The following is a 15553-nucleotide window of genomic DNA, read 5'->3' on the forward strand; positions in this document are numbered from 1 at the left end:
AAGAGGAAGCAGACCCCCAATCCAGACCCAGTCCACAGGAGATGGAGTGCCTCACATATCATATCATTGCATTAGCTGGATACACATCAGTTGATACAAACATTTGGTAGTCCACAATGTCTTCTAGGTTAAATACCTTCTGATTTTCTGTAGCCTTCTGTCATATAGCGAGTATCTATCTATTTGTTATGCATATCTGCATTGGTTTTATAAAATATAAATCTTGTAACACTTTAAAAAATGCAGAAGAGCTCAGGCCCCTTTTTAGTCCAACTGAATCCACATGATTTCTATTAATACATAGTAGGTAAAAGCAGTCGATTTTCATTACCAAGAAATAACTGGAGGCTAGTGTATAATTAAAATTGGTATTTATTACATAAATGAACAGGTTGTTGTGCAGAGGAAAGTCTAGTTTGAGACTTTATAGAATTTATAGCATGAAAATGTGTTGAGAAAGCCCTTATCAAATTGCTTGTAACCCTGTGCCCCCTCTACCTGCCTGCAAACCTCCAAATGGGTATTGAAAGTGCTGGGAGTTATAGTCCAAATATTCCTGCTATAAAATATATTTCTAGTTGCGAGATACCTATGCCCTCCCTTGCAATGCATATTAAATGGTAATGAAAACAGTCTGCACGACTGGTTTCCAGTGATGAGTGAGTAAAGAAAGCACTGTATATTTGGCGGCTCTAACATCCCTCACTGCCACCTAGCAAGAAATTTGCATATTCCCTTTGTAACATATGCCAAAACAGATTTTGAAGCTCCATTTCTGGCAAATTTACATTTTTTTAATGCAACTCCAAGGCACTAAGGATAAATGTACAAAGTTTTTTTATTTCATCATACAAGACATTTCAGCATATCACAATATCCCCTTTTCAAGTCACAAACACAGTCCTTCAAGCCCACAACCCATTCTATATGACCCCATTAATTAACCAGAAGGTCATGCCTGTTTTTTGAGTTTTGAAGTCCAGTCCTTAAGAAGGTAATGAGCTTGAGAGAGACGTGGAACTAAACTGGTCAAAGGAAAAGATGAAGTAACTATAAGGAAAGATATATCAAGGGTGGGATTGTTTTCTCTGAAGAAAAGGCACTTGTGTGGGGAACATGATTATTGTTTACAAGTACATGACAGGTACAGCTTCAAGGCTGCACCTCTCTCCCTCCCCATTTGACCCAACCCTACACCAAATTATCTCCAATATAAACTCCCAGATGCCTTCGTTGAAAAGAGAAGGCCATAGTTTGTTTACACGTTAAACATAAATTAACATGTAAAACATTAGCAACTTGTAAAAAAGCCATTGTTATAACAAACATTTTCCTTAACCAACAATTTTGACTTACATGCCCCAAGAGGACTGACTCTATTCCCAAATTTAAAGCCTGGTTCCTGCTTCCTTTCTCTCCAGCCCTAAAGCAAGGCTGCTTTCTTTCCAGTCAGGTCACCAGGCCTGCCAAGCTATTTACACTCCTAGTCACTCCTAGTAACAACAAACACAAGCCACCTCATAAGGAGGAAGGGTGGGAGTATGCAAATTTCTATTCCTCACGCTTTCCTGCACCGACTGAAGAGGTAGGCCCATGGCAACCCTTCCCCCCAGGCAATTTAAACTGGCCAATCCCCAGTTCCAATGAATAAGGTAAGGGGAGAGGTGCCCTCCTGGCCCTGTCAAGCCCTGCCAACCTTTTGTCAAATGTATCTAAGATCACAACATCTCAGCTTACTCACCAGCAATGCAGGCTTTAATAATATCTAGATATTATTATACAGTACATTATACCTTCAAAATATTAAAAAATAAATCTATCACAGAGCCGTTACACAAAAACAGGTAAAAGTCACAATGGAAAATGCTCACCTTTGTAGGACAGAAATATATGCCTAATCACAACTTTACTGTTGTTTAGTGCATCTCTTAGGGCAGGGCCGGAACTAGGGGTAGGCAAAAGAGGCACGTGCGTAGGGTACAACGAAGTGGGGGCACCAAGCATGTACTTCTTCTTTCACCTACCCCTGGTCCGACCCGCTTGCACACATCCCCGTCCCCTACCAGTTTGCACACCTCCCTGCTGTGACCCGTTTGTTCCCCCACCTGTTCTCGACCCACTCTCACAAATCATTGTCCCCTATGAGTTTGCATACCTCCCTGCACCTGACTCGACTGTTCACAGCCTGCTTGCACCCCCAACTGTTCTCGACCCGCTTGCTCACTGGGGTGCTTGAGGCCCACCAGAGGACCTTATCCAAGGGGCCAACCAAACACATATAGATAATAGATAATAAGCCCAGACAGTAAGACTACATCATAAATGGCATTCCTTTAACCCCAAAAAACCCTGTCAGATGAGTGCAGAAAATGGGCAATGAGCACATCAACCCTAGACATACCAATAAAATGGATAAGTATATTAACTCCAGACATGACAGTAAGAGTGCTGCAGGAATGGATTAGTACTCTATTAACCCCACACATGAATAGTAAGATCACTGAAGAAAGTGAACTAAAGCATTTACAAGTGAACATTCGATTGAAAGCATCTACAGATAGAAACAAACATGTCTTGTCATTAGTGCTGCCTAGCTCTTCCTCCTTGAAAGAAGTCGAAACAATTTTAGAAAAAAGATGAAACATTTATTTTTCATGTTCATCCAGGAATTCAGTAAGGCAGCAGGATCCAGCATTTCTGCAGCAGTTGAGCAAAGGGGGTCTAGTATAGTGGCCAACAGGCAGGCAGTCTGTCAGCTGGGGGAGTGGTTGGCAGGGCCCATCACAGCAGTGAATGATCAGTGGGGCCCAAAATAGCACCAGGTGATCAGCGGGGGCACAATACAATCGCAGACAGTGGGATCCAGCAGGAATGGGGTCCATCAGCAATGTTGGGCAGGTATACTCCCTTTGGGCCTAGGTGTCAGTGGGCCCTCATGCTTCTAAACATTTAGCTTATTTCATGGTCATTCCCTATTTCTATATGGGGAAAAAATGTGTAATAATGGAAGGATATAGTATAGTAAGTAGATATAAAAGGTGAGGAGAATAAATAGGTAGAATGAGGAGAGGAGGAGTAATAGTTTGGAAAGTAGGTCCACGGCCTAAAGTTTTCTGGTGGGCCCACGGTCTAAGGTTTTCTGGTGGGCCCCTGGCATTCCAGTCCAACATTGGGTCCACCGGGATTTTTCTTGGTATCCCGGTGGGCCAGTATGATCTGCTTCCTTATACTATACATAACACACTTGTTTGAATCATAACCATCCATCCTAGTGCATCAGCCTTGCACATGTTCAATATACTGTAAAGCATATGCACATTGTCAGTAACTGACTAAAAAGATATGGGTTCATTTCTACATTTATAGGTTAAGGAAGTGGGGGGTGATTTAAGATTGCTCAAGCATTTCAGCTCAAGCGGTAGGAACTCACAATGAGGTTTGGGGGGAAAAACACTTTAGTTGAGATATCTTTCCCAGAGTGAGTTTTCTTAAAAAGAAAAAGTTTGGCAGCTTTCAGGTGCCTTAACTAACGTGGGAAAATCTTAAGAAAACCTTAACTCAAGACTCGAGACTTTCTAAAAGGCTGAAGCAGTCTTAAATTGGCCCCTAATTTAACCTTAAAATATAGAAATATTCCAAAAAGTTTACTTTTTTAAAAGAATAATAATATTAATAATAAACAGCAACACAAAAAGCTACATCATAGTAAACAGAGACTAAATGTAAAAGGTTAAATTTGATGGAACTGTCTTTTTCTAGTGGCATATCGCCCTGACTATATCTATCTGATTATAATTAAGTTTGCAATACAGAAAGAAATGCACTCATTTATTTGGGTCATTTGACAACTGGAAAACACAAAGTCTTCATCCTCCTTTATTTCCTTACACATCAGTAAAATAAGCATTGTAAATACAAGGCAGTCTCAGTCTCCACAAATATTTTTGTGACGATTTTATGAAAGACACAAGTTTTGTGCAAGAAAGCTTCCCAATGGAAACAGCCTTGTTTACAGATATCATGTGAGTTCTGCTGAAAATTATAAGAAAGAAGAACTTTGATTTTTCCAGTCTGAAAGCAGATCTAACAAGTCTCCAAAAATTTGTTTTTTAATGCATATTTCTTATTCCTTATTTTGAGGGGAAAAGGTTATTTTTCACTTAGACCAAAATGGTGAACTTGACAGATGTGTGCTTTTTCAGCCTAAATTACTATGTTACTTACATACCAAGGGAATTTGATACATCATACAAATTGAGCAGCATGTATTTGTGTCTGTATCATATCCATGCAGATGAAACAAGTATCATGATTCCATATCCATGCAATTTCAGACTTGCACCCAGCTTACCAAGACTTCCATATGCACTTGTAACTATTAATCATCTAGAGCCACATTTCAGTTGAGGTATTTTCCCCTTGATTTTTTTAATTGCTTTGTTATCCAGAAATAAACCTTTTTTTGATAATGGGATTCGACAAGAAAAAAAACAGTGAGTAACAGCTGTAATATAATAAATGTGTTTTAAATACTAGAATGTTTTCTTTCATATTTGTTATTTACCTAGAAACTAAAGGGACTATTTTGTTCAGCATTAAAGCAGAATGGAACAATATTTTAAAAATTATTAACAAATAGATTGCTCTGTAGTGTGTAACCACTTCCAGAATCACCTTTCTGCTAGCAGTTTGTATGCACTGTTTTTCATTGAGTAGTAAGTAATTAGAACCCATAGGAGAATTTGTTTAAATCTGTGTGTAATATCATGTACAATAATTTACAATGGAAGAAAACTGTAAAAGAAGAAGAAACTGTAAAAACAACTTTTAGCTTTAATTTTTAACCATATTAACCCTTTAAGCTCTGCGTGTGCCAAATGCTAGTCTAGCACATAAAGCATTTATCGCTATATTTCATTTGATTAAGACAGTAACTGAAAATAACTGCTTTAATTCTACTGAGCTTGTGTCCAAGTTTAGTGTTTTAGAAATCATTCTTATACAATATTTTGTAAAGCCAGAACAGTTACACAGTAATAAAAAAGTAACATTATAGCTATGTTATATTCCTATATTCCAACAAAATAGAAAAACAATGTTATTAAAGCAATAAGTTATTTAAACAATATTTTGTTATAGTACTCCCCCTTTGACTAAATTAGATCACAGAGTAAACAAATCCCCTGACTCACTGAGACTAAATCGTAGACATACTAACAAGTGTTTACAGAGTTTTTTGTTTACTAGTGGAAAACTGAAGATGGTTTATTCATTAGTTAATAAACTTGGAAGCATCCAAACTTAGAATGGTAAATGTTACACAATTCATCAAATAACTAATGTTTTAAAGTATTTTAAAGACTATCAAAATTAATTGCAGACTAGCTCATGTGAACAGATACATTATGGGGCCGATTCACTAAGCTCGAGTGAAGGATTCGAATGAAAAATACTTCGAATTTCGAAGTATTTTTTGGGTACTTCGACCATTGAATTGGTTAAATTCGTTCGAATTCGAACGAAATCGAACGAATCGAAGTAAAAATCGTTCGACTATTCGACCATTCGATAGTCGAAGTACTTTCCCTTTAAAAAAAACTTCGACCCCCTACTTCGGCAGATAAAACCTACCGAAGTCAATGTTAGCCTATGGGGAAGGTCCCCATAGGTTTGCTAACCTTTTTTTGATCGAAGGATTTTCCTTCGATCGTTGGATTAAAATCGTTCGAATCGTTCGATTCGAAGGATTTAATCGTTCGATCGAACGAAAAATCCTTCGATCGATCGATCGCAGGATTAGCGCTAAATCCTTCGACTTCGATATTCGAAGTCGAAGGATTTCAATTCGAGGGTCGAATTTCGAAGTATTTTTAACTTCGAAATTCGACCCTTAATGAATCTGCCCCTATATGTTTCCTGCAATATTTACTTATAGATTTGTTCCAACAATCTTCATAGTTGTAGTAAATTCTGGCTGCACTTAGGGGCATTTGGGTCTGAAGGATATTAAGTGGCTGTCACTGAATATAGAAAATTCAGAATATATTTGGTAAATGGTTGGTGGGCAAAGATGTATTACAATGAATACGTTTATTATTCAGTTTATATTAATTGGAAGCTTTACCAAATATTCTTAAATAATACAGTATTATGCTGAATAATTAATGGTATTATCAGTGTTGAAATGCCAACGTTACTTTTCATTAGCTGTATAATACAAACTTGTCATCTTAAAAGGGCTAATGTTAACATTAAAGCAAACTTACACAAAAAAACAAAACAAAACCATATTAAAGGAAAACTATACCCCCAAAATGAATACTTAAGCAACAGATAGTTTATATCAAATTGATTGACATATTAAAGAATCTTACCAAACTGGACTATATATTTACATAAATATTGCCCTTTTACATCTCTTGCCTTGAACCACCATTTCGTGACTCTATCTGTGCTGCCTCAGAGATCACCTGACCAGAAATACTACAACACTAACTGTAAAAGGAAGAAGTGAGGAAGCAAAAGGCAGAACTCTGTCTGTTAATTGGCTCATGTGACCTTACATGTGGTTTGTATGTGTGCACAGTGAATCTTACGATCTCAGGGGGCGGCCCTTATTTTTTAAAATGGCAATTTTCTATTTATGATTACCCAATGGCACATACTACTAAAAAAGTATATTATTATGATAATGGTTCATTTACATGAAGCAGGGTTTTACACATGAGCTGTTTTACTCAGTATCTTTTAATAGAGACCTACATTGTTTGGGGGGTATAGTTTTCCTTTAATACATATGGGACTTGACCATAAACCAATAACATTTTAGATGGTTCAGCTACCAATACCATACATAAAAGATTAATATTTTATTAATGGTTTTAAGATTAATATTTTTTCACTTCCTTCATTTTATCCATCAAACAATCTTTTTTTCAGCAAATCTATTTATCAGTCCAATAATACCCTAGTCTGTTTTTTTTGGGAGGGGGAAATTATTTTAATGTATTTATTTCAGGGAGAGGGGGGGGGACATGTTTTTTTTTTGACAAGGGAATCCTGTTAAAGTCAAGTCACTTGCATTATAAAATTATTATATCATCTATCATTTTAATCAATTTCATTTAAATCAATTTAACAAATACCTAAAAGTTCCCAAGGTAGCTTGATACAGGCACCACAAATTGTTAATAAATTCCCCATCCCTCAAAATGACTAATTCAGAAAAATAACCTGCAGCATCCAATGCAATGAAAAAATGATTAATAAGCTAATATCCAAGACCCATACAGTTTACCCATACAGTTTAATGCTGTGGCCAAACCTCCTTGTAATAAGGAGGGCATTATATAAAACAATTTGGTAATGGTTCTTTAAATTGTTTATTAATTCTGAAAATGATTATAAACATATAATTATGATTTTGCCTCTAACTATAAGAATATCAGTCCACTGTTAAAATGTTTTATTCCTAGTGCTTTGCTACAAAGAAAAAAAATTTAAATTTTTTTGTCTGTTTCCTATCATGCTATTGGACCTTGTACAGCCTAGATAAAAAAAATTATAGCTATGCGAAGTATAAAAAACATTGTATGTCAACTTTAAAATGTAAACAAAAAGTTGTACAGTCATGATGGAATATTGTATTTGTTATAAATTCTAGGTAAAAATATATCCCCTAAATTTGTAATGAGAACCCTGGATAATAATTATGCTAAGGCTATATAGCAGGTACAGAGATTCAGAACTTGCATGTACTGATGGACTGTTATTTTATTTACAATTAATATATTATGTTATATATATATATATATATATATACATACTGTACACTGTAGATTGTTAAAGGGTGTGCAGCCAATATGTTTGGAAAACGGCACTTCATGTATGTATTTAAATTTTACTGCTATTACAAACAATATATCTTTAAATTCCTTGCATCTCTCAGACTTCTTTGTAATATGTTTGTTATGTATTAGGATTTTAGCTATACTTTCCTATACCTGTTATTGTGAGGCTGCACTGCCATGATGCTGTCAATGATGTTACTGAACCACGCCGCTGCCCAAGGATGTCGGTAGTATCATCTTGTGGTGAAGTCAGCATGCAGTGTTTGTAGCATAATTCACCAATAGCTTTGCCAGCTCATTTATTCATCCTGCCATGTTGTATGGTCATCCTTGCTAGTGGTGAGTTCTTATTCTATCTGTGAGTACCTACTCTATTACTGTTCGAATTGCTGGTAAAAAATTTTGGCCTGTAACTAGACTCTGTGCTTGTTTAAGTCCCATACTCCTGGTCCTGACAGTAAGAAACACACATTCATGGTATCAAAATTAAATACAAACACTAGATGAAATCTACTTTCACAGCAATTCTCTTGTGTTAATGTTTTTCAAATGAAACAAGAAAATAAATTGCCTTAAAAATTACCTTAAAATAAAATACCCAATATCTTTTTAGAAGCAAAAACATTATGCATTTGTGCATTTACTGTATAATATTTAAATATACAATACCGCATCATGTTGTTTTCCTAAAATTCCACATAATCTGTATCTCTGACATGTAGCTGATAAACCCTGTATACATAATATTGTGTGTGTACCTAAATGTTAATAGGAAATTGTTTTCACATGCCCTCCTATTATGACCCTGATATATCCAAGCAGGTGCCTGGTGTTGCTGTACACAGCAAGAATTAATTGCAGCTGGCAAGATCAATAAGTAATCAGATCAGTAAGCTAGCAAGACCCACTGACTTTAATGGTACGATTTTATATTACATTATGTCTAACCCATTCACAAGCTTTTAGAAGAAAAACAGTCCTTAAACTCTGTTTAAAAGATGTAAATGAAAAGAAAAAAACACAGATTTGAATAATACAAAGAAATGATGAAGGGAATCATTATAACAGAACCCATTTTGCTGGCAAAGAGGGCATCTGGAATGCATTTTTCCTTGGGGTGATAATGGCCCTTCCGTCCTTAAATGTCAAGCACTTATATTACTTCCTAGGAAACTGTCTTTTGAGCTGTGCTTTAGCAAGTACCACAAAACCCTTTAAAAGCTTAAAGGAGAAATAGAGAAACCCTTAAAAAAAAAAAAAAGCTTTTTCTGCAATCTATTCAGAAAGTTATGCAATGAAATAAAATCCTGCCCCTATTTGCCTGTAATACCGAATAACTATTTGCTAGCTCTCCAGATTAAATTATCTTCTTTTCTTACTGGTGTTTGTAGTTAGGTTATGCTTTATTTGCTACGCATGTGAAAGTGTGATCAATACTGACTATCCTCCAGATTTGGTATTAGGCTGTCCCATTATTAGTAAGTTTGAATAAGCCTTTTATTGTTTTGCAATGCTCTGTCTTCCTTAAGATGAAATACTACCTAGGCGTTGGGGTCAATTAAAACAGCAATATAAAAATTGATTTGGCAAATTTACAATGAGAGGTCCTTGGTAAATAATGTTGGGAATTTAAGATTTAACAATTTACTTTTGTTTCAGCCCAAAAAAAAATATTGAAATCCAGCCTTCAATTTGCAATGGAGCTAAAGGTTCAGAGGGTTGTTAGAAGTCAGAACTGCAACCTTTATCTAACACCCTATAGTGCAAAATGGTTTTCAGTTGCTCAAAACAGCTGACCACATTCCGGCAAATTGACATATATCTTCTTTGATAAATGTGTTTATCAAAGTTCCTAACAATCATTTTCCGACAGTCACAAAAGCATTGAAATATTTGGAAATTTTTTAACTCCTGGTAATCCTTCAGAATTCCTTAAGTTTGGCATTTAATAAATCTAGTACAGTAAAATCCAGGGAGATACAGGGAAAAGTGGACAGAAAATTATGAAAAATTTGCTTTAGAAATCTCCCTACTTCCTGAAAAACACAATTCACATGGACTTTTTATGGCAAAGTCAGATGTTTTCCAGGGGCAGTTTTCTCCAGGGACCAAGATCCTTAAACAGAGACTAATCACAACCTAAATTTTTATTATTCTAGTTGATAACTTTTTGTTGCTTATCTTCCTATAAAGCACATGTCTTTATCTTCTTCATTTATATGTCCAAACAACTGTCTAGTTGCTTGACTAAAACCTCACCAACAGCAGTTTAGATTTCTAAACTCGGAGCTGCTGAAGATGAAGTAAAATACACAGTTATTCAAAAATGTAAGACGAAACTGCAAATTGTTGTACTGCCTCCTCAATATACTTCCTATACATGCAGTTCTACTCCTCCTAGTAGCTGCCCTCCACTTACATATGTACCCCTGCCCTTGTGTATCCCACTTGTATCTGCCTCTCCATTTACATATGTACCACTGCCCTTGTGTGCTGTACTGCCCCCTCAATATACTCCCTATACATTCAACTCTGTCCCTCCAGTTTCCTGCCCTCCCCACACATATATGTACCCCTGGCCTTGTGTGCTCCACTGGCCTCTCAATATACTCCCATATTTATATACATTTATCCCCCTTGTATCTGCCCCTTCACTTACATATGTACCCCTGCCCTTGTGTTCTGTACTGCCTCCTCAATACCCCCCTATCTATACAGCTTTATCCCCCTAGTACCTGCCCCTTCACTCACATGTAGGGTAGCCACCTTTTTTGGAAAAAAATACCAGCCTTCCTATATATTTATCTTTATTTTATTAATAACATTGGGATCAACCATCATTTTTACCGACCAGGACTGTAAAATACCGGCCAGGGGCAACCCTACTCACATGTCACATACATAGCCCTGACCTTGTGTGCTGTACTACTGCCCATACAACTAGGGTTGCCACCTGGCCGGTGGCCAGTAAAAATGATGGTTGATCCCAAAGTTATTAATAGGGAAAAAAGATAAATATATAAGAAGGCCGGTATTTTTTTCCAGAAAAGGTGGCAACCCTAATCACACAGCAGAAACTAGTCTGTAAGTTCCTCTACAGCAGAGATCCCCAATCAGTAGCTTGTGAGCAACATGTTGCTCTCCAACCCCATGAATGTTGCTCCCAGTGACCTCAAAGCAGGTGCTTATTTTCAAATTCTTGGCTTGGAGGAAAGTTTTGGCTGCATAAAAACCAGGTGCACTGCCAAACAGAGCCTAAGTGTATGTTGACAATCCAAATAGGGGCTACTATATGGCCAATCACAGACCAGATTTGGCACCCCAGGAACATTTTTCATGCTAGTGTTGCTCCCCAACTCCTTTTACTTCTGAATGTTGCTCACGGGTTCAAAAGGTTGGGGATCCCTGCTCTACAGTATCTGTGCAACTGGCTGTTTCCTAAACTGATGGGAATGTATTTGTGAAGCTACAAAACAAACACATGATAACAGTAGTTGAGAGAAGGCTCTGATCTGGTCTGCCAGTTGTTGTTGAATCCGTCATCACCCAAAAGTTCAAGGGAACTGAGAATTTGTCATAAAAGTAAAAATTTTACAAAAACCTTAGGGTATTTGGTCATGGAAACATATACACGTTTGTAGTTTTATATGCTTTACTACAAGGCAATGCAAGTGTTAACTACACTGTAGGCAAAGATGTGAACTCCCGCAGAAAAAAAAGAGCAAAACCGATTCCTGTGTTCAGAATTGGTCTTACCATGTGCAGTTTTACATAAAATGTACATCTTACATATAAAAGTTTGTACAGGTATGGGATCCGTTATCCAGAAAGTTCAGAATTACAGAAAGGCCATCTCCCATAGACTCCATTTTAATAAGATAATTCAGATTTTGAATTTTTCTCTGTAATAATAAAACAGTAGCTTGTACTTGATCCAAACTAAGATATAACGAATCCTTATTGGAAGCGAAACCAGCCTATTAGGTTTATTTAATGTTTGCATATTTTCTAGTAGATTTAACCTATAAAGGTCCAAATTACAGAAAGATCCATTATCCGGAAAGCCCCAGGTCCCGAGCATTCTGGATAACAGGTCTCATACCTGTACTTGTATTTGCTATACCATAGATTTTTGTGTTTTTCATGGCTATGCAAGAGTTGATTGATTTCATTCACCTCAAAAGGTATTTAATCACAGTAGCACACCTAAATGCTGAAGGTTATTTGATCTCCATGAAAATACACTGTATGGCAAATTGCAGGTGGGACAGTTTACTCTGAAATTCAATTTTAGTATGTTAGAAACATTTCATTCTTTTATTTTATTCTTTGTGGGGCTGTGGGATTTAATTTCTTGTTCTGTGTTCTAGTTTCTAGGGTCTCACTTACACCAGCAACCAGGCGGTTGTAAAGTTGGCAGACTAGAAGACTTAGAAGACAAATGATAAAGATGAGACAATGAAAATAGGATAACTGTTAACAATAAATGCTGTGTAAGTGAACCCATCACTTAATGGTAAAATAGAAAAGCTCAAAAACCAAAAAAAAAAAAAAGCTCAATTGCAAATTATTTCAGAATATCCCTGTCTATAGAATACTAAAAGTTAACATTTCCCAGTATCACTCTTCATATGTAAATATTTTCTCTGGGCAATTTATAGTACAAGCTACAGTGAGAAATATGCTGCATGTCAATAAAAATAGGATTCTTAACTGTTTTTGCACTGGTTTTCTTCTTTTCCTTCCAGCATACATGCATTCTCCTGGTGGAATCATTCTGGTCTGACCTAGAGTAAGAAATGAGCAACAGGTGTAATTAAAGGACCATCTAGGCAGTGTTAACTGAGAAACGATACATGCCCTCGAGTGGTGTTATATGCGCTGGATAGGCACTTGCAGACAGTACCACTGCCACTACAATAGATATCTATATTAAAGTGGTACTGACACTATAAAACTGTTCTTCAAAATATTAATGTACATTATGTTACCTATAGCTCATGTTGATTGTTTTCGCTGATAGGGCTGCTTTTGACAGTAATTGTTTCTTTATGTTCCTAAACCTGACTGTTCTGCCAACCTAACTGTCCCTTCTCAACCCGTCAGTTAGAGTTTCTAATATTAATGGACTACTGCTGCACAAATATGGCAGCCCATCCATAAAGGAACATGGGGATCAAATATGTAATGTAAAAGCATTGGGCAAATACTTTTGTGGCAAAATTACATGCAAAGACAATGTTACGATAGATGCAAAAAAAGTTTAATTTCTGGTGTCAGTATCTCTTTAAGACTATCATCTTAATACCATTTTCCATGCCACAGATGGCATCCTAGCACCCCTAATTAATTCTTATTTATATAATAATACACTAGCTACTTAGTAAGAAAACTCTGGCACAATAATTGGCTACATATGGTGCTTATACCATGAATTGCCCAATGCCCAGTACTCTAATATGATGCTTCCATTTGAAATGTTTCCGCTGTTTGAATGTTAAATATAGCAAGGAATAGAAGGAATTAAAAATAAATCGAATTACCCTAATAGTGTACCATACTCTCCTTTGACTCCCAAGGCATACTATTTACTGTACAAGTAAAATTATTTTATAAGCTGTAGTCTTTATACATAAACAAATGCACAGCAGTGTTGCACAAAAGAATAGTAATATATCATTAAGTTTACCTAAACTATCAGCACCGATGGGGTTACTATAATTTTAGACAACTACTGGGCTAGTGTTGATAATTATTTATTTAAAAAAAAAAGTTTAATAACAACTCAACAAAAAATAAGAAAAATCAGCTGAGATCAAGAAGTTAAAAACTGCAAATGCAACTTTGCACAACTTGAAATAAAGTATATAAAAAGTTTCTAGTAGCAATAATTATTGTGCCCATTGTGAATAACCGTTCAGCTAACTCACAAATCTGTGAAAGGTGAAGTTTATGGACAGGGATTAAAATAAGACACATAATAACTGACCTGTACTACTTACCCTTTTCAACTTGAACAAGTGCAAAAATCTGGGATTTAAGAGATGAGGAGATCCATTCAGAAGTGATGGGTTGGTGCAGGGTCCAGATTTTGATGGATTAGGAACGGTTATGAATGAAGTCTACCCCTCTCAGCACTTTGCAGCTTGTATTTAGTAGAAGGTGACAGTGGCCTCATATGTCACTAGAGCAGAGCGCAACTGAGCAGGCTGATTTCTGACTGCCTCCCCCCCATTTGTTCTAAAGAGTTTCTCTCACTTCCTTATGATTCAGGTACTGGCTATGAGGGTGAATGACAAGAACAGGCTCTTCTCATTACTGAGGAATAGAATAGGAGGACATTGTGCGCCACCTAGTGGCAAGTTCATTAACATGCTTGTGTATTTCATGCAGCTAGGAGCTGGTAGTTCTGCACATTTCCAACTTTAAAGGTGTTGTTCACCATTACATACATTTTTAGTATGTTATACAACGGCTAATTCTAAGCAATTTTTTCATTGGTCTTCATTTTTTCTTTTTTATAGTTTTTGAATTATTTGCCTTCTTTTCTTTCCGGGGGGTCACTGATCTCTTCTAAAAAACGAGTTATTTGTAACACACATTTATTGTTACTGCTACTTTAAATTACTTAATTACTTTATTATTTTATATGCAGGTCCTCTACTATTCTAATCATTGCATGGTTGCTAGGGTAATTTGGACCCTAGCATCCAGATTGCTAAAATTGCAAACTGGAGAGCTACAGAATAAAAAGCCAATTGCAAATTATCTCAGAATATCACTCTCTAGTTCATAGTAAAAGTAAGTTTAAGGGTTAACATCTTCTTTAAAACGCCTTTTAAATTTTTATTTCTTTATGTCTCACAGTCATAATGATCTCAAATAATGCCAAAATAATAATAATTTTGGTTCTTCGATTTAAAAATCGGTGGTATTTCCAGGAATAAACTTTTTCAGGGATGGAGTCCAAACCATCTGTTGTCCACAGAAACTGGGGCATCTTTATTAGCGCTAAGGGAGAACTGTGTTGTACATTGCTAATATTAGATAGAATAAGACCTAATAATTCGGCAGAAAATTTTTGGTTCTGGATTTCGTCCCCCAAATTATGCAAAAAAAAGAGGCATCTTCTGTCTATGCCTTTAGTTAAAAGAATTAAACTCACAACAAAACTTTTTTCCAGACTCATCCATACTGATATGACTGCCTACATATGAACATTTTCCATTCTGTCGACATGTTTTGCCTGGTCATTTGGGATGCACTATGGATAAACAATTTTAAAACAGTGTTATTACATTAATTAAATATTATGATAAAGCATTTCACTAATGCTTTGATTGCATGAGATTGTTTCAAATGTCCCTTTAACTAGGGTTCGGTCATTTGGTTTCCTGCTGTCTTTGTGGTAAATGCTCTGTAGATACATATAAGATGTACAGCACTGAGAAAAACAAAGTGCTAATTTTCAGTAAATAACTGGGTGTGTCATCTTAAGATGCAATGATTATATCTGTAAGTTTCCTGTAGGTGTTGACCAGGGTCTCACAGGGAAATTTAGCCCCACTCCTGCATGTAGAAGTGCCGTAGTCCATCAATATTTGTAGATTTTTGAGAACTAAAAGTTTTTTTTCATGCCTTGTGACAACATCTCAATCTGATTCAGGTCTGGTGGCATTCTATTATTTATGTACTTGAATATT

At 36.2% G+C, this 15553-nt stretch overlaps 1 protein-coding gene across 2 annotated transcripts in view; it reads right to left on the reverse strand.

The window, feature by feature from the left end:
- The window catches only part of ahrr.L (aryl-hydrocarbon receptor repressor L homeolog), a 180490-nt gene extending 166432 nt beyond the window's left edge, over positions 1-14058 (reverse strand). Inside the window, 2 exon segments of one of the 2 annotated variants that reach the window (NM_001127877.1) lie at positions 12565-12637; positions 13853-14058. In NM_001127877.1, the coding sequence (NP_001121349.1) occupies positions 12565-12626 (62 nt within the window). In that variant the 5' untranslated portion in view covers positions 12627-12637; positions 13853-14058. 2 annotated transcript variants of the gene reach the window in all.
- Between the last annotated feature and the right edge of the window lie 1495 nt (positions 14059-15553).

Source organism: Xenopus laevis, chromosome 6L (genome assembly GCF_017654675.1).
Source record: "Xenopus laevis strain J_2021 chromosome 6L, Xenopus_laevis_v10.1, whole genome shotgun sequence".
Classification (NCBI taxonomy): domain Eukaryota; kingdom Metazoa; phylum Chordata; class Amphibia; order Anura; family Pipidae; genus Xenopus; species Xenopus laevis.